The following is a 20,676-nucleotide window of genomic DNA, read 5'->3' on the forward strand; positions in this document are numbered from 1 at the left end:
TACAAAACATAACTCTCCCATGAAAGTGTTGCAGTTAAATGTTTGAGAATTGAGTTTGAGGATTGCACACTCTGGACTTTAATCCCTAAGTAATGAAAATATATTTGATAAGAAAATCTAGTATGGTTTTATGAAGTATGAATACTGTACAAGTACCTCCTCTATCATGATTTTGAAACGATCACAGGAAAAATATTGCATGCATTCTATTCATACTTATTTGATGTTCTGAAGGCTTTAGTGAACAAGAAAGGGAAAACATTAACCTTTTTAAACTCAAATTGGGAAGAGACTAATTATTCCCATGTAACATATTTTAAACAATATCAGAATGGCAGTGGGCTGGTTTGTTTGTTTGGGTTTTTTATTTTTAGTGTCTTAAAGGAAGACTGGGTGAGAATTTGGTAACTTAATATGTTCTTTATTCTTTACTTAGGCACTTCTGGAATCCAACAGAGCAATAGGTAGTTGGAAAAGTAGAATACCCAGAAATTTTGTATGCTGTAATTTTGTATGCTTTTCTGAAGCATTACTGAAGTCTTAAGAAGAATCTATTAGTTATGGATTTTTATACAATTCTCAGCACCTGTTGAGTGGACATAGCTTTGTTCTGGAAGCTGATGAACATGAAATATTTTTCTTTTTTTCTTCTGAATTTTTTTTCTCCCCTGGATCAGTTCCCCAACCTGCTTCATTATAGAACTCCACAGCAGCCATGGCAGTATAACCCAAAAAGGTGGTAACCGGTGGTCAGTGGGATGTTTTGTCACAAACAGCAGTGCTGTTATCCACAGGCTTGCTGCATCAGCAATATCTTATATGGATAACTTAGCTGGGGAATCCTGGGTTTGAGGACTGTTGTTGACACCTGTCTGATAGTAAGACTGGGAAGACACACATGCATTTAGTGTTTCTTGTTGGGTATATGACACCTACTGCCAGGAAATGATTTCCTAAAGGAGTTTGACACTATTGGCACATGTTATTCCTGTCTGCTGAAGCTTCTTCATATGCCTCTTGCATGGGACCTTACTTAACCCACTTACTTAAGACCAAGACCCATGTTAGGCAAATGGAAATCAAACCTTACCTTACTCAAAGCCTTTAAATTTGATAAAACACCTCTACGTGGTCCTGATAGAATAAAATTGTTATAGGAATCCTTGGGCTGTTGACAGCATGGAAAAGTCAAAAAGTATCCTCCAGTGACTATCCAAATAAAGACTTTTATAGAGGTCAAGCTCTTTGGACTTCCCACTGAAACTCTCCTCCAACAGTGAAAGGTTTCTAATGTTGATAGCCCAAAGCTAAGTTACATTTCTTCCTTTACTATTTCTGGAATTATAAAATTCTCTAGGTTGGAAAAGACCTCTAAGATCATCCATTCCAACCCTTAACCTGGCACTGCAAAGTCCACCATTAAACCATGTCTGTAAGTGCCACATCCACACAACCCTTAAATACCTTTGGGGTAGCAATTCAGCTACTTCCCTGTGTAGCCTATTCCAGTGCTTGACATCCTTTTGGTGAAGATTTATTTCCTACTGTCCAATCTAAACCTCCTCTGGCACAACGTGAGGCCATTTCCTCTTGTCCTATTGCCTGCTACCTGGGAGAACAGCCCCACCCCCACCTGCCTACAACCTCCTTTCAGGCAGTTGAAGAGAAAGACGAGGGTCCCCCTGAGCATCTCCAGGCTAAACAACCCCACCTCCCTCAGCCACTTGTCATCAAACTTGTGCTCCAGACCATTCACCAGCTCTGCTGGCCTTCCCTGGACTCACTTGAGGACCTCAATGTCTTTCTTGTAGAGAAGGGCCCAGAACTGGACACAGGACTTGAGGTACGGCCTCTCCAGTGTTGAATACAAGGGGACAATCACTGCCCTTGTCCTGCTGGCCACATTATTTTTGACACAGACTGGGATGCCATTGGCACTCATCCTATTCTATTTTTAAACACTTTTTTCTCTTCACCTAGGCTATCTTTCAGAAGGTTTTTTTTTCTCCTTTTATAATTATTTCTCCTTTTATAATTATTTTACATAACAATTTCCTTAGGTCTTTGCATTAACTTTTTCTGACAACCACAGAATTGCATTAAACAGTGTGAGTAGACTAGAACTATCAGATTCAATACAGAGGCTGTACCATCACAAGAGGCAGCCTCTGGTGTTTTGCCAACAGAATAATTTAAGGCATTTTAGGGCCAGCTATGTGACAATCAATTTGTACTTCCCTCTCAGTGTCTGACTCCCATTTTTGCACTTCCGCAGTCAATATTTAAATAGGTTTCCTAGCACCTGTCTTCAGTTTATGAGCTCGCTGCTTTCATATGCAAAGCTAAAATCTATGTGGTAATCATACAAAAAAAAGAAACATTAGTTATAAAAAGTTGGATTTCTGTAAAGATATTTAGGTATTAAAGATATCACATGAAGAAATGTCCACTTATGTTTGAGATGGGGCATTTCTCTTGAAAATCAATAGCTGTCTTTGAGAATCTCTCTAGAGGTGTATCTGCATTTTTGTTAATAGTATTTGCTTCCTTTTGAATTAGTAATTAATTATGAGAAAGTTCAGGATTTCATTGTGACCACTGCCAGGAATCAAACACTGTTTCATACCTAAAAACACAAGCACACATTTGGATTTAATAAAACAATCCATTTTATCTCTTGTCTTTATTTGCACAAGTCCCAAGGAGACTTGGTCACCCAACAAGCTGGCACAGCTTATACTTGTGGTTCTTTGATTGCAAAGTTGTCTCAGCAGTTTTGGTCTGTTTTGCCTGGGTGATATTTTTAAACATTCTCCCTGATAAATAGCCGAAAGCATGAATTTCAGAAAATTATGGAGGAAATGACAGATTGAAGTCTTGACTGAACGTTCACCTTTCCAAACGGCTCTTCAGTAATGAGCAGTAGAGGAAGATGCCAGCAGGTACGAAGGGGATCCATTTATGTTTTTCCTTCACTTGTCTTCCTGTCCATATCTCTTCCTGTGCTGGCCTTCTTCTAGATTAGCATTTTCTAAAAAAAAAATCAAACAATTTTAAACATGCTTTTACTATTTTTCCTTTCTTTGTCTAGTATTTTACTGGTATCTTTTTTAGTACTTATTCTCCCTCCTATCTAGCCATTTATTTTTTTCTACAAGACCAGATATGTTTTGGGATAGATCATGGCTTTGACTATATTTATGAAACATTCTGTATGCCTGTACTTTTCCTAAGATAAATAACAACAAAGATTAAAAGAAGAGCATGGAAAGAGAAAAATGAGGAAAATGAGCCTAATCTTTATATCTCAGCTTCTCCAGCTGGTGAACTTTCAACTGGCAATATAAAATCAGGACTGAAATGCATATACATGAAGTATTTGACCTAAGTGTGTGTTGTTAAGTAAGATAATGAGAAAGTGATGATGACTGCTGACAGCTTCTCCATGAGAGAGTACAGAGTGTATTTCCTGATGAGCTTAATCCAAAATGCCATCTTTGAAGCACATGACAAAGAGCACAAAGACCTAAGAGTTTTATATCAAAATATAGTAGATGACAGAAGGAGAGAAAAAGGACTATTTTATTTTATTTTATTTTATTATTAATTGAATCCTTTCCAGACTTCAATTCTATCTAAGCTGACTTGTAGCTTCCACTTCTAATTAAAAAAACCCAAAAAACCGACATATTCTGTCATGTTTCCATTGTTGTTTCTTAAAAAAACCAAGCAACTAGGGAAGTTTAGGAGAAAGTTATACACCAAAGGCTATGTTTACATCTACATCAGAAAGAAAAAGGGCAGGGGAAAATGAGTAAAATCAACATTAGCCTAAAGTTACAATCATATTAAGTAGCTTGGTTATGAGACAATCCAGCCAGATGATACAGTGGAGTAGAGTTCTCCTACCTGTTGCAAAGGTTTAACTTTACCTTTTATGGGCTATCTTGCAATGCATATTTTTCTTACATATACATTAGGAATACCTATTTGAAATATTTCATAGTGAAAATAGAACGTGTCCTGATACATGGCACTAGTAAAGTGTGTGCTTAAATGTATGCCATTAAGTGTTAAATTACTGTTTGTCATGTCTTATTGAATAGAATCCACATACAGAGAACTTAAGAATAGTTAATACTTCATCAGAGTAATAATATTTAAATTGTCTATAGCTCATTGTTTGAATTTTTATATTTTATTCTTTGCCTCTCTTGAATATGCTCTTCGCATATATAGGAAACTTTTGACTGAAATGTGTATCTTGACTAAGACATTATTCAGCTAATCTCTTAGGTCTTTGGAAATACTTTTCTCCCCCTAAGTGAAAAAAAAGCCAAACCCAAAACACCCTAAAACAACTGATCAGACACCTAACAATATTACACTAAGAAAATTAGAAGTATCATTCTGATACTTAGCAACTAGAGCAGTGACTGTGGTATTTGGGCAGGCATCCCCAAGGAGTGGAAATAAACATCTGGAGTAGAGGGTGCAAAATATCATTTGTTCCTAGGAGATGAAGCCATTTTCCCTGCCTCAATTATATTTGATTTGCTGCTTGTTCCCTTTGAAAACCATCAATTTCTGGACTCTAGGCTGCAGTCCCTGAGCATGTGCAGTTCTTACTTAATAATGAATTCCACTAAAGTCATGTAGGAATTAAAATAGAACTTTTTTTCACAGCTGAGGTGTATGACTGGAGACACCGTACTGTTCCGTGAAAGGGGGCACAAATGACAGATTTTGCTGGGAATGGGAAGGTTTCAGTGCACTTTGGGCACTTCCTGAGTGCCCAGGTGATGGATTGGCCTCTCAAAGGAGCCCTTCACGTAACTTGCATACATGACATCTTGTACAACTGATCCTAGCAGGGTTTTTGCCAAGCTACTAAAAGCAGTGCTGGTCTGGAAATAAGCAGCAGTGGAGAATCTTTGAGAGAACTTTCATGTCAAAAGCCCCTGAAGGATTTACACAGTTCTAGTATCAGATACTCGCTAGGTAGGATCCCAGGTTTAACAGGTCCCAGTTGTGGAATACCTAAAACCCTCTGATAGGAGCCTGAATTCCTTCCTTACACGCAGCTTTCGCTGATCATTCCAGAAACGTGTCTTTTTTTCTTATACTCTGGAGTTACCCCCTCGAGCCGGGGAAGAAACCGACATTCCGGGAGAGTTGAAGTCCATTCCTGGCTACAAGTATCCTCGGATTCCTGTTTCTCGGGCACCTCCCTTGGGACGCTCATCCCCGGGGCTCCGGGCCGGGCGGTGCGGGCGGAGCGCTGCCCTGGCCGCCATGGCAACCCCGCCGCGCTGCCCGCGGCGCCCGCAGGCCCGGCCCGGCCCGGCGGCTCCGCAGCCGCTCCTGCTGCTCTGCCCTCCGAGGTGGCTCCTCCGCGGCCCAGGTGGGCAGCTCCACGATGCAGTCGAAGAGGCTTACCACAGGTACGTCGCAGTTTCCACGCGGGGTGTGGGCTGGATGCGTGTCAGACGAGGTGCCCGGCCCCGCGGTGGCGGCCCCAGGCACAGAGACGAGACGGAGGCACCGACAGGGACATGAAAGAGCATGATTTTGAACTGCCAGGTTTAAACTTGCCCAGCGGAATTAATCACTCTGCAGAGAGAACTTCACTGCCTTCCAATGGCATCACAAATGACAGGATATTCTCCTAGAATGAGTGAGATTTGGTTATCTGGGAACATTCAGAATTTTATCATCTCAATTTTATCAGATGTTTCTTAGTATTTGCTGTTCAAAGCTCCATCATACAAATCTGTATTTTCATTAAAACCACCAAACATCTACTAATCAATTTTGCAAAGGAAAGCTGACAAGAAGTTAACTGATACGTATGAGAAGTAATATAGTTAAATACTACTTGAATGATATTTAAATCATTCTTGTGGTAGTTAACCTTTTTATGCATGGGTCAACATTACTGCATGTGCTTAGTTTATTTTATTTCCTCAGGCTAAGTTATTTTATTTCAGAATATCCAGGAAAGGGTGTCATGCCTCACTACTTTTTGTTCCTGTATTGTAATCCTAGTTGAACCAGCTTGACTGTATTGCTTGGATAACATATGATATTTCATTTATGTTTTTCAGAACCTCCGTGTATAACAGAAGAAGTGTTCGTAAGTATGCTTTATAAGGCTTGATCATTATTTTTGTTGTGCAGCTATAGAGCAAAAAAAACCAAAAAAACCCGATTTTGGAAACTGTTGTCTGTTTTCTCATTTCTTTCCTTTGTAAGTATGGAGTACTGAGTAATTTCTTATAATTTTCTCAGATAAAACAATACTTAGTTTTAAAATAATTAGAAAAAATAATAACAGGCAACTGTGGAGAATAAAGATGGAAATGGAAAAGAAAGAGAATTAGGATGAAGGAAGGAAACAATCAGCTGGAAGGTTCAGCATGACAGGTTTAACAGTCTCCTTACTTTACATTTTCTGCTCTTTGCTCATAGCGCATTGTAGAAGTTCCCTGATGTTTACCTTCTCATTTGAAAGGTGTATATAAATTTGTGAATATGTAAATATACGTATATATAAATACGTAACTATATGTAAATCTTAAAGGTAGAGGAGCAGGCCAAAAGACAACCCAGCAGTGAAGAAGAACAAGAGAACTTTGGCTGGAACTCGGTGAGAAAAAGGGGTAGGCAGCTCAGGAGTATCACAGGGATGTTGTGAGGTCATGCAGGGAGAAGATTAGAAAGGTCAAAGCCCAGCTAGAACTTAATGTGGCCACAGCTGTAAAAACAACAGAAAGTGTTTCTAGAAATACATCAGCAACAAAAGGAAGGCCTAGAAGAATCTTCATCCTTTGCTGGATGTGGGAGGAAACATAGTGACAAAGGCTGAGGAAAAGGCTGCGGTACTTAATACCTTCTTTGCCTCAGTCTTTAATAACAAGACTAATAATTGTCAAGGTGCCCATGAGCTGGAAGACAGACACAGCGAGCAGAATGGAGCCCACATAATCCGGGAGGGAATGGCCAGTGACCTGCTATGCCACTTAGACCTGCACAAGTCCATGGGGCCAAGTGGGATTCACCCAGGAGTACTAACTGAGATGGTGAAAGCGTTGGCTGAGGCACTTTCAATCATTTACCAGCAGTCCTGGTCAGCTGGGAGGTCCCAAGTGACAGAAGTTGGAAAATGTGAAGCTCCTCTATAGCAAGGGTTGGAAAGAGGATCTGGGGAACTACAGGCCCGTCGGCCTAACATTGGTGCTGGAGAATGTCATGGAGCAGATCATCTTGAGTGCCATAACACTGGCATGTGCAGGACAACCAGGGGATCAGCTCAGCCAGTGTGGGTTTAGGAAAAACAGATCCTGCTTGACAAATCTTATCACACTTGACAGGGTGACCCATTTAGTGGATGAGGAAAAGGCTATGGATGCTGTCTACTTGGACTTCAGTAAAGTCTTTGACAGCATCTCCCACAGCATTCTTGTGGAGAAACTGGCTTCCCATGATGTGGACAGGTGCACTGTTTGATGGGTAAAAAACCTGGCTGGATGGCCAGGCCTGGGGAATGGTGGTGAATGAAGTGACTTCAATCCACTTGGACGCTGGCCACTACTGGGGTTTTCCAGGGATCGGTACTGAGGCCAGTCCTATTTAATATCTTTATTGGCAACCTAGATGAGGGGATGAAGCGCACCTTTAGCAAGTTTGCAGATGCAGCTATTTTTCTCCCAAGTAACAAGCAATAGGAACAAGTGGAAATTGCCTGAAGCTGTGCCAGGGGAGGTTTAGGTTGAATATTAGGAAAATTTCACCACCAAAAGTTTTGTCAAGCTTTGGAACAGGCTGCCCAGAGAAGTGGTTGAGTCACTATCTCTGGAGGTATTTAAAAGGCATGTGGATGTGGCACGTGGGGACATGGTTTAGGGGTGGGCTTGGTAGTGCCAGGTTAGCAGTTGGATTTTATGATCTTAGAGATATTTTACAATTAAATAACTCTATAATTCTATGATTCTATACATAAAAGGTACTTGACATATATAAGTATGTACATGAGAACATCTCCTAACTGCATATTTAGATTGCATTAAACCTGGATTCTGCAGGCTCCTTAATATGACTAGATATGTCTGACTCCAGGTAAACTTCACACACAGGCATGAAGCTGTCAGAGTTCTATTTAGTATAGGGTTTTATATTAACTTTTAGCTTTTGACATTTAAAGATGTCATGTTTTTATATATTTGTCAAGAGTGGAGAGGTATTTATCATTTTAGTGGGTGCTGCAACATGAAATGCAAATCTTGCAATATAGTGCTGCTTTTATCCACATTCAAGTTCCCCTTTGATGTCTAATAATATTTCTGTGTTTCTGTACTTTTTCATGATGGCAGTAATAGAGAAAGGTATGAAATGCTATAGATAGAAGTCATTAGATTTGTTTCCAGAAAATACCTAAGAAATTATTGTCTACCATTGCAAAATGATTTTAAAATTCCTTTCAATGTTGAAAGAGTGATAGAAATCAGGCTCAAGATATTCCTATTCAAAAAAAATTGCATGAAACAGTTTTGGACCAATTTTTAGCACATCTTAACCTCCAGTTGCAATTCTTCATGAAAGGCAGCTTTTTATAGTGATAATTTAGACTGTGCAGCAGGGAAGATGAAACAAAACACTTCCTAACAGAAAAATCTAAGCTATACTATTGTACATGCAACTCCAAAACCTATCATGTGCAAATATGAAAGTGCAACTGTGATTTCAAATAAGACTGTCTACAAAGAACCCTCCAAAAACCAGAGGAAAGTCTATTGTGTATGGACGCAGTAAGATCAGTGAGTAGTAAAGCTTGCATTAATAAGATCATAAACATTTTATTGATTAATCAACCACTGTGTTTACATTTCTTGCTGTTATATGGGACTACAGAGTATTATATCCTTGGGAAATTAAAAACACATGTTACCTGCATAGTCCTAAAAACTTCTCCTGTTTAATCAGTGCCCAAACATCTCTAGGTCCATGGTACTGCAATTACACTGGGCCACGGGCCTGTGGTTCAAATAAAGCACAACCTCTGTAATGCAGAAAGCTTTGCTTTCAGCATTGTCAGCATTTTCTAGGGAAGAGCATGAGCTAACTTGCCTGTCCTGTATCAGTCACAAGAGCAACCACAAGTGCTAAGGAATAAATGTTGGCAGATTAGGGCCAGGCAAACACCATCAAGTCTGGTTCTGACTTGTCCTGCAGCACACAGTGGTCTTCCTGAGTTCATATTAAAGTATGTTAGCTCAGATTTCTTCCTTACCTGAGCCTGAGCTGTCTCTGTTTATGCCAGTGAGGTTTGGATCAAGATACTGCCTGTCTATACCTGATACCATGTACACTGTACATAACCTCTCTTTAATGCTATTCCTCACCAGTGCAGTTCAATCTATGAACTTAAGAAAGAGAAACAAGATTTGTGTCACAAGACCTTTGCTGATATTGGCAAATGCATCAGACTTAGGTGCATTTTCCTTGCCTTGCAAGGCAGAAATAATAGAATGTTCTAGAAACTATAAAAAATAGTTAAGTGTCTTCATTATACTGAAGATACATATCTGAAGACCAATGGAATGATGTTCTACTTTTACCCTCTATTGAACTGAAACGGGGATGGTGGTGGTATTGAGTATATATATTCAATATATATATATACTAAATATATACTCAATATACTACTATACAGTAGAAGTAAGATCTGGATCTATAATACTGGGTTTGTCGACAGCAAAATAATTTAATTTCTATTCAAAATTTTTTGAGTCTTGTTAGCAGGATTTAAAATGCAGGGGTCAGAAAGGATACAAAAACACCTGCAGTGTTTTTTACAAAAACACAGATGCAGTCTTCACTCCTGATGAGGTCAACAGGAAGCCTCCCATTTCTGTCAGATTCAAAGGACAGCATACGCTGCTTGCTCGTTAAGCCAAAATATAGGTCAGTGAACTCCCTTTTATTCCCAAAACATCCCCAAGCAGCAGTGTGAGAGCAGAAGGTGGCCCTGGTGGATGCTCCTTTTTTCCAAGTGAAAGAGAGAAAGGTACAATGTGGGGAATTTCTAGACTGTTAGCTTAAGCACATTTTTTCCAAAATAAACATCCAGGTTGTCAGCGTTTAGAAGCTGTTGAGTTTATGAAGGCTTTATCTGTAAATTTATTCACCAAGGGTTTACCTTTGTTTATGTTTTTTAAATTGCTAAGGATCTCAGGAGTGTGCAATGGTTGGAATACAACAGTGATGCAATGATTAGATTCTCAAAAGTGGGAAATAATATATCTCATGGAAAAAATACTGTTTGAGGGAATAGTGCACTCAAACCGTATTAGCACAGATTACTACAAGCCTTGCTTTGTGGTTTTTTCTCTCTGTAGGAAGAATGCTTAGCCACAGATGATATGCTTGTGGACTATTTTAATGAATTTTTGAGTCTTCCGGTAAGTACCTTACAGAAATCTCATGCAAAATTCAAGAAACACCATACTAAGATTAACTTAATCCATCTTAGAAAATTTTACATTTTGCTGCTTGCTAGTTAAATGACTTTTACAATATGTCTGTGTTTCAATGGTAGTAACTCTTACTGCTCGATGTTATCAGTATCAGAAAAAGTAGCACAGTATCTTCTGGACTTGTGGGGACAGATGTTATCTTGCTGAGCTAAAGAATCACAGAATCACAGATTGGGTAAGGCTGGAAGGGACCATAGCAGGTTATCTGGTCCAAGCTCCCTGCTCAAGCAGGTCATCCTAGAGCCCATGGCACAGGATTGCATCCAGACAGTTCTTGAATATCTCCAGTGAGGGAGACTCCACAACCTCTCTGGGCAACCTGTTCAGTGTGCAGTCACCTGCATTGTAAAGAAGTTCTTCCTCATGTTCAGGTGGAACTTCCTATGCATCAGTTTCTGCCTGTTGCCTCTTGTCCTATTGCTCAGCACCACCCAGAAGAACCTGGTTCCATCCTCTTGACACCTTCCCTTCAGATACTTACAGACATTGATAAGGGCCTCTCTCATTTGTCTCTTCTTGAGGCTGAATGGGCCCAGTTCCCTCAGCCTTTCCACATAACAGAGATGTTCCAGTCTTTTAATTGCCTTTATCACCCTGTGCCTGACCTGCTCCAGGAGCTCCGTGTCTCTCTTGTACTGAGGAGCCCTCGAGCTGCTGTCAATGCTCCTCCTAATGTACATCAGACCTTCTTGGCCAAAGGGACACACTGCTGCTCATGAACTGCTTGTTGTCCACCAGGACCCCCAGGCTATATATGTATTTAAATTTATGTTACTAATTATGCATTTAGATCACAGTGCACTAGTGCACTAAAATAATAAGAATAGGAAATGAAAAAGGCACATAAATACATATTTTAAAAGTGTAAGGAGTCCAATTCTGTTCCAGTATCACACTGTGGTGACATAACAAGTGCTTTTCCTTTTACAGTCTTGTGGCAATGCACTCAGTGATTAACATGCATATAAGCTCAGGAACCAGCTCTATTTCTATTCACGGCTTTGAAGGTCTCCAAGTTGGCACCTCCCTCTTCTTCCTCTCCCATCTGCAGCCAGAAGTGTGCAGGCTTACACTATGTTCTGTGTGCTGATCCAGTTACAGTTAGACCGCCATACCCAGTGCCCTATTTTTAACTAGTTGCCATATACTTTGCTCTTTTCCCCCATCAACTACCCTGCCTCTCTACATTGTCACAAGAGTCAAATATATGGTCCTGCTCCTTCAATGTGGCAGTATCATCCAGCTTCATCTTAGTAGTCTCGGCCTTTACTATCCCCATTCTCTTCATCCCCACGCCTCGCAGCCCTACTCCCTTGCCAGGTGGCGCAGGCCTTTCCACTGTGTCACTCGTGGCTCCCACCCAATGTACACAGAGCTACCCCACAGCCTGTCCCCCTCCTAAGGCACTGCAGTCTGACAGGCTACACTACAAACATACACCCATTTCTGCAACTTGCTTGGTGGGAGCCACCCACAGTGTTAGGAAGGGGCAGAATGTTTCTTGATGCTCCTTGGACCTCAGACTCCGATGCATCCATTAATGAAATAAATTCAGTTATGATTCATAAGTGAATGATTTGGCTTAACAAACTGAACTAGACATAGCTGTGCTCTGTAAACCACATCATAGATTTGTGTAAATGTACACATAGAATGGAAATTGCACAACTAATGATGGTAGAATGGGCTCCCCATGCCAGTTTTTAATCTTAAAATAGAATCTGAAGATATTCAGAGGTGTGGGTTTTGTGCACAGCAGCAATACTGACTTCTCTCAGGAGCTCAGCCTTTATGTGCTTTCACCACACTGCAAGATTCCTAAGAATAATTTTTTCAAAGCTGGAGAGACACAGATGGAAGAAAGTGTGTGGTGAGAGAGGCTGGGGCTTTTTTTACTCCAACATTCTCCACCTCTCCCCCTGCAGCTGCTTTATGATATCTAACTAAATCCAAGCCTAACTACTTAGTTTTTAAACCCAGGCCTCCTTCCATGTGCCAGGTTGCTCTTAGAACAGGAATACCATCCTCCATGCCTTCACTGCTTCTTTGGAAACTGTGCTTCAAGTTTTCCCCAAATCTCAGAGGATGGAGCGGGTAAGAAGTTCAGCCTGCTTAGTCTCTTGATCTCCTTGGACTTGCACAGATTTCAGGACATCTGTTAGAGGCCAAAATTCTCCTTGGCCTCAGAGGGCTCCTCAGCCCACAGTCCTGGCGCAGCTCAGCAGCTCCAAACCGCAGCAATTGTGCAGGTGCTCCTGATGGCTCTGAAGCCCACAGAAAAGAGTTCACAGTCACTCCTGGGTAAACACTGTTTTACGCTAGTAATCTTGGTAGCTTCTAAGATGACACATGGTCTCTCTTACACATATTTACGTATCTTCATGAAAACAGATGCTCTATTGTCTATTTTTAACTGTAATGTTCTCATAATTGGTTTTATTTTCTCTTTGATATTTTCCTAAGTATTTACCCTCTTCAGGATTAAGTTCTCTTAATGCCTTCAGTTTTGTGGTTTGAATACCTTACATTCCCAATTTTCCTCTCCTTCTCAGAAGGCTTCTACTAAAACACCACATTGAAATTTCCATTGCTTTATTCTTGTTGTGCTTATATGCTGTTGCCTGGGAACAGTATTACCCAGGTGTGCTAGTAGTTAAGCAACAAGTTCAACTGAAAATATTGTGTGACTTGATACAAGAAAGCAGGGGTAGCATATGCTTATTTTAAGAGACTGCCTCTGCGTTGATTTATATTGCACCATTAGCATACGGAAAATTGTATCACTGGGGACTTGCTGTAGCAGCAGCAGATTTTTCATGGGTTTTTTTGCTTTGATTCACAGTGTATCTTTTAAGTGATTCTCTTGTTATAATGATATTTAACACAACCTGATATGAATATCTAAGTACTCCAAAGATCTGCATACTGTGATGAAGGATAGTTTGTACAGAAAATGTTTCTGAAAGATGTAATACAAATAACCTCAGGAGGGCGGTTATTGCCAGTAATACAGTGATTTCACAGTAGCAGAAACCAATTACGTGACACACAAACGAGTTACACCTTCCTTAGGAACTAATGTAAAATGAAAGATTTAAGAGAAACATTGGCCTGGATACATTTCCTTTGCTAGGTGGTCAGGCAGTCCTAGAATTTGAATCTTTGATCCCTGTATTAAAAACATCCAAGAATATGTTTAGTCAGGAATGAAAATTCAGAAGTCAGAAATTGCCATCCAAGCTCAGCATTGAAGGCAATCGTAGTAATGTCAGCTTGTTTCTCCTGCACTCTACAAGCTGCCTGCTACTTGTTCCACTCCAAGTCCGTGCTGGGGTCTTACCCCTCATTTTCCAGTTAGCAGCGATCCTAAGGAAGGCACTCTCCTCCTCTTTGAAACTAGAGACAAAATACCAAACTGAGCCTCAGCTGAATCACATGCAGGATGTGCTGGATGTGCCACACTTTGGTGGCAAGTCCCTGGCTGTTGGTTTTCCTAGCAGCAGAAATCTGCCAAGTGACCACAATGTTATCAACCTCAGATTTGAAGACTACTTCTTTTGGTAGTTGTTCTCACTGTAAGAGCTCTAAGATTAAGTAGTCTGGGATCTGGCATTTGCTGCAGGTGATAATTCTGAAAACAATTAAAGTCCAAGTAACAAAGCTTGGGCCTGTCTTTCTGAAAACAGAATGATCCTGAAAAATCTAGTGCTGTCAAAAATAAAACCAGTCCTGATTTACGAGTAGCAGATGACAGAAAGGGCAGAATGCAAAAAAGCAATCCACTTTGCTGCACAGTTCAGGCCCTTCACTGTTTTGAAGATGACTTTGAATAATTCCATGCATCAAATCATTGAGTCAATGCATGCTCATTAGTTTTCTCTTGTCTTCTCCAGGTGTGTGGAGGGAAAAAGGCTTTGACTTAAGTAAGGCCCTACATGCATGTTATGTTGAGACTTACTCAGGACTAGAGACCCGGGTTCGATTCCCGCTCAGGGCCACTCCCGGGCAGGTGGGGCTCGTTAGCCCTTAAAGGCAACCCACCTACATCCTAAGGACCTCGCTGCCACCGTCCAAGCTCGCTTGGCCCCGGCAGATGAACCTTAGGATTAAAGGGTGGGCTCAGTTCCGCGCACACTGTGTCTCACCTAAAAAATCCAATGCGCAGGCTGGAAGGTGTAAAGACCTTCCCCGGATCTTCGCTCGCGAAGACTGGCCATTATTATTATATTACTCAGGACTAAAACTTGCTTCACATCTTTCATATTCAAGAAAGCAAACAAAGCATTCCTGACTTCATTTCTTACTGATAGTGTGTTTACTATAACTGTTCTTCTCTTCCCTCTTAATTAGATGGCGATATGTGATTGTGACTTTTGTCTTACTCATCAGGAGAAGGGAAAGGCTGGAGTTGCTAAAGTCAATGGGATGTTTCCATTGACCATGTGTAGTGTGAATTTTCCAGACACTTCACGGAGCTCCTCAGATTCTGGTCTGGACTCTCACTGACATTTATTTATGATACAGACATACCCGTCTTAAGGAAATTTTGGCAAAGTTCCTGGCTGAGATCTCTATTCATTCCCACCCCTAACCTAAGAAGCAGCCAGGCTGTGGTCATTCTGTTTCTCTTGGGTTTGAACTATGTTATTTGGGTCTGAAATGTGGTGAGCATATTTACACACTTGTTAATGGTATCTGAAGTTAAGTATATCTGAAAACTGTTAAGACAGAGAACAGTGAGATTTATGTGTCTGATATCCTGGCAACATGGTGATGGATGCTGTTTTGGTTTCTGTTATGGGAGGACTGAGAGAAATTTGTCTTGCCTTCAGTTAAGTGTATAACTTCAGGTTTCAGAGTTATGTATTCTGTTTATTATTCAGCTGAAACTATATTAAATGTGTGTTTGACAGCTAAGAAATTTCTTTGCTGTCAAAAAAGTACATGCAATTGTTTATTTATTTAATAGTATTGCCATACCACATTCTGAAAACAGCTTTGTTTTATTTGCTTGGAGATTTTTTACGAAGCTGAGTTTACTACACTGAGTTACATTGGTCATACCGGGTTCAAGAGGAGAATTGCCTGTGAGTGAAACAGTTTGCAAAGTCTGTAGACTTCTTATTTGTTGTCATTTTCAAGTCCTTGATCCTGTTTATTGTGCTAAATGGATAATGTAGGAATCCCAAGCTTCAAGGCTCCTGCCAAACCTGATATATTTTTTCTTAACATCTTGAGGTATAATTTGGCTCTGGAGTTTTCCCCTTTATCTTCAAAGCATTGAAAATTGGCCCAAATTAGAGAGAATGATACACTTAGCCTTTGGTTAGTGTATTTTACTTGTCTTTAAAAAGCCAAAGCACTTGCCAAATGTGGAGTAAGAAAGACATTTCTTAGTATATTAGATTGGAATGGATAATTTTTTTCCCTTTCCTTTCCTTTTTAGTTGCAGACTGTCATCCACTCCATCTTCACTGAAGAGATTCCTCATTATTGCAATGACCTAGAATATTGGTGGTGCCATAAACCTCTCTTATTGTCCCGTGAAACACTGTAGGATTTTACAGCGCTTGGCTTCTGTGGGAAAGGTTTAAACTTTGCTAAGAGAATGGAATAGTTTTTTGGTGAATTGTTTTTTTTGTGGCTTGTCATGTGTGGGAATGGTTAAATTGTGTGTTTTGCTCCAAAGTTTTTTTGCATACTGAAAGGAAAATTGATTGTCTGATCCTCTCTCCTGCACTGCAACTGGTAAAAGGTTTTCTACAAGAAATCAGGTTGGGGGTGTGTGTGTCCTCATTTGATTTTTGTCATAACATTATCACTTTTATTTTTGTGGTGGTGATGAGTTAAAAAAGTCGGGAATTACCTTTATTATGCTTATAAAAATAATCTGATTTATCATTCTAGTTTTCCTAAGTAAGCAAGTGAAATTTGCTTTTCCAGAAAGGTTTTATCTATTCTAAAATGCTCTTATATGTTAGTTTGAGAGACCAGAGAGATGCTCTATTGGATTGAATTTGGGATTTGTGCAGAATCATAGATCACTAAGTCTGAAGGGGGCTTTGGGGAAGTCTGTAGTCTGGTTTCCTGCTCAGACCAGGGTCAGTGCTTTAGTATTGAGACCAGGTTGCTTGGCACTTGCTTCAGTTGGTCTTGAAAACTTCCAACAACTGATTCCATAATCTCTCTGGACAGCCTGTTCCAATGCTAATCATCCCACAACTACCTTTTTTCTTATAATCCAGTTGAGACCTTTGCTGTCTCTACATATGGTTTCTTGTCCTCCTACTGTGCACCTCCATAAAAATCCTGGCTCCATCTTTCAATAACGTCCCTAAAAGTACTGTAAGGCTACTGCTAGGTCTTCCTATGTATGTGAACATCCTCCTTGTACTGGAGACCTAAAACTGGATGCAGTATTCCAGATGCAGCCCTATAGTGTCAAGTTTACTGCCTACTCTCTGACTGATACAAAATGTATGCATGCCTTTTGATGCCCCTGGGGATGCGTAACTGCATTTTAGTCCAAACCCTGAAAGTCTGGACTTAGAACCACCTTTTTAATCAAGTATGTAGTGTATGAAGTCTTCCTATCCCATCAGTGCATGTTCTTCTGCTCCATTAGTATATTTGTCTTATAAATGATTGGTAGTCAGACTCCCAGAATAGCAATACACTTTACATATTAAAAATTGTCACTAGCATCTGCTTCACTGCATTAAAGTTGCTGTAGTTTTCTGTTCCACTAAATAGAATACGTATTGTAAAAACCTAGGTCTAGAGTAAGTTACAAAGGATCAAATGAAAGTCGATGCATGTGATAAAATGATATTGTATTTGCTTTGGTTTTAGCTTGAACAGCATGGAACTAAAATAATCTGGTCATGTCTAGTCACTTAGCCCTATATTATAAAATTTGCATTTTGTTTGATTTTTTCTGTGAGGAAGAGTGTTTCAAATCCTAAGAGACTGAACTACCATGTTTCTTAGTGTACTTTCTTCTGTTTCTTTTTTAAAAAACATGAGAAAACAAATAGGGAAGAATACATTTGGAGGCTATTAAGGTTGCACAGTTAATCACTTAAAATTGGTAGCAACCCAAATTAGGTTTGAAAGTAAATGAAACATGCACATAGCAAATTGGGAGGAGGTCTGAATGTAGAGAAGTGTACCACACATAGAAGGCTTTTTAAAATACTGTTCCGTACATCTGGAAAAAAACCACTAAAACCTGCAGAGTGCCCTTGAGAAAATTAATGCCAAAAGAGGCACAAGGTGTCAGAGAACAAAAACCAATGCATGATTTCTGCTGCAGTTAGGCAAGTGAACAGACTCGTGCGATTCAGTGCACGGCTCTGAGCAGTGACGGTCTGATGTCATAGGCAGTAACCATACACTAAAAGCTCTCACTTGCTATGTGCTTTGCCAGGCTGAGCCTCCACAGTGAGACATTATGGGATAAGTAGGGAATGCTAAAACCACATGTTGCAGCCACATGGTTCTGGGCATTGCGCTACAAGGGAGCTTCAAACAGAAGCAACAAAATAGCTGACACTAACATCATTACTTTGGGTTTATACAGGTGTGAAGAAGAATAAAATCGGTCTGTAATATATTTCTGTATTATATGTAACATGTATTCAGCGTATGGAGTATGTATATGAATTATGTCTATGTGTGCATATATGTGCTTTATGAAAAAGTTCAAGGAAATGAAAAATACAGTGCTTGAAAAAATAAAATAATCTTATTAAGTGCAGAGGAATGACAACTGTACAAACACCAGGTGGGATCCTGTCTGGAGTGAAGCCAAAATGAATTTTGGCTCTTGGTCTAGATGTGGCCAATAGTTTCTTGAGTTCTTAAACACAACATGCCTTCTCATCCCCAGCTGAGTGTGGAGATGCCCACATGGTCTGATATAATCGCATATTCACAAGTGTCTTGGTATCCCCCACTACTTTTGAAAAATCCTTCCGTATTTTCCCTCTTCAAGTAAGTGAATTTGAAAGATAGTTTTTTAGGAAATACCTAATACCAGAGCTTGAAAGATGAAAGATGGCTTTGATTTAGTGTGTACACATGCAGTGGGTTTTTGGGAGTTGACAAAAGTCAGAATTGCATAGCTGAAAATTGGTCTGTCTCCCATATTAAACAGTATCTGACTGAACTAGTGATGTATAATAAAATTTACTGCAGGCCATGGGTTTTTGGTAGTTGTTTGACCTACAAGTAACAATATGGTGAAAAGCCTTTCCTACATATGAAACTCTTCATATTTATCCTCCTCAAATGCATCTCAGATTTGGAAGATCAGCTTCATTGCTAATATTTTCAAGCCTTGATTGTTGGTGATAACAAATGGGAGACTAACACTGGAGATCTGATCCTGTAGGTAAGTTATTCCCTGCAGAACAGTTACTAAGGTCACTGTGAATTATATATCATAGACATTCTTGTACAGGATCTATTATTTGCATGTGAAAAAGGATTGCCTGTGATCTAGAATGAGTTAAATTCTTTACTATTAAGCATAGCTGCGAGAAAAAGTAGGAATACTTTGGAAAGCTACACAGCAAAAAGACTGAAGAGCAAATATACAGAAAAAATACTATTCCAGGCCCCAAAAGAAAGAAGCCTCTTAATACCAGCTTGTATTCTGTAGGATGCCTCTGTATTATAAAAAGTAACTTTCTTAAATGAGAGTTCCCTTATTACAATGTCATAAACTTTCCAAACTTCTTTTGTAGACTTTTGCCCAACCAGTGAAGTTTAACTCAGACTTTGGGGTTTTTGAAGTAGTTAATTATGCCCCACGACGCCTGGAAAGCCAGCTGAAAAAAAATCTACACGATCAGAAACCTCCAAATCCTATTTATGATGTTCTAAGGAAAGCAAAGAATGATGGGCAGCTCTCCAAAATGCACAGTGCTTCTCCAACCTTCAATATGGATCCAAATTACAACACTATGGTAAGCATCTTATAGCCCCTGACTTTATATTTAGATCTTACTGTAGAGATACTGGCAGTAATTATTGTTGTGTTTGGCTTGGTAGCTTGGGAAAAATGTTAATTTATGTTAGGAAAACATAATGATGGGCCAAATTATGCCCTGTAATGCACATGTGTCTAGCAGACAAGTGAATGGAATTACAGATGTACATCCTGTAGCACAGAATTTTGAAGATTCTGTAGGGCAGGATTTAGCTGTGTGGTCTGAATACTTTTTAATATTAAAAGAAAAAATATTATGACAACAGTTACTTTACTAGTGATCCCTGGAATGTGCAAATTGACTGAAACTAATGCAGCTCAGTCTTTCCTTATTAATTAATTTCCTTGTGTGGCTATGAGCTCATCTGTGGTCTGGCAACACATAAGTCTCTCTTCCATTAATTCCCAAAGGATTTACATAGTTAGCATCAATTGAAAAGACCAGAAAAAATAATCATTGGCAACAAGAAGGCTAAATAAATGGAAAGATGGGCTGGATTTTAGAAAAAAAGTCATTTTTCATACTTGCTTAGTATCAATTTTGATGTTCTTATCTACCTACTTTCAGGGCACCAAATTAGGCACGTTAAAATTAGGAGTCGAAGCACCTCAGAGAACCCAAGTCGGTATAATTAGATGTGGGAGTTTACCTTTAAACAGTAGCTTTGGAGGAAATAAAATATTTCACTGGGATGATTGGTTTATTCCTCTCTTGCTTACCTCGCATTGATGTGACTGACATGACATCATTTCACTCAAGGCCAGTCTAAGGTCTTGCTACATTTTTAGCAGTGGCTCCTCTAAATTATATCATAGCTGGAAAGCTGAGAGAAGAGCAGGGAGTTGTAACAAACTGCTGCTTTGTCCAGCATAAGCCTAACGATTTTCAGAAAAGAAACAGTGTTGAGTGAGGTCAAAAGGCAGTGTTGTTTAACAAAATGATACTAATGTGATACTGCAATTGTTTGCATTGAAACTGGACAAATGCTACTAAAGGACAAGGCCCAGACATCCCTACCATGTTAAATAATTGTTTTCACAAATACTTTGCTTGGGAGCACAAAGGCAGGAGAGCTATTCTCAATTTCTTACTTGCTCTCAGCATCAGACTGAGGAAGCTCTGTGAGCTTGTGCAAATGTTGCTAA

At 39.7% G+C, this 20,676-nt stretch overlaps 1 protein-coding gene across 1 annotated transcript in view; it reads left to right on the forward strand.

The window, feature by feature from the left end:
* Positions 1-5,346: 5,346 nt before the first annotated feature.
* RGS22 (regulator of G protein signaling 22) overlaps positions 5,347-20,676 on the forward strand; it is a 63,560-nt gene continuing 48,230 nt past the window's right edge. Inside the window, exons 1-4 of the mRNA XM_050315318.1 lie at positions 5,347-5,444; positions 6,108-6,136; positions 10,398-10,460; positions 19,286-19,507. Coding sequence (XP_050171275.1) covers positions 5,420-5,444; positions 6,108-6,136; positions 10,398-10,460; positions 19,286-19,507 — 339 coding nt within the window. The 5' untranslated portion in view covers positions 5,347-5,419. The remainder of the gene's footprint in view (positions 5,445-6,107; positions 6,137-10,397; positions 10,461-19,285; positions 19,508-20,676) is intronic.

The sequence above is a fragment of the Myiozetetes cayanensis genome, unplaced genomic scaffold (assembly GCF_022539395.1).
Source record: "Myiozetetes cayanensis isolate MyiCay16 unplaced genomic scaffold, myiCay2020 scf1, whole genome shotgun sequence".
Classification (NCBI taxonomy): domain Eukaryota; kingdom Metazoa; phylum Chordata; class Aves; order Passeriformes; family Tyrannidae; genus Myiozetetes; species Myiozetetes cayanensis.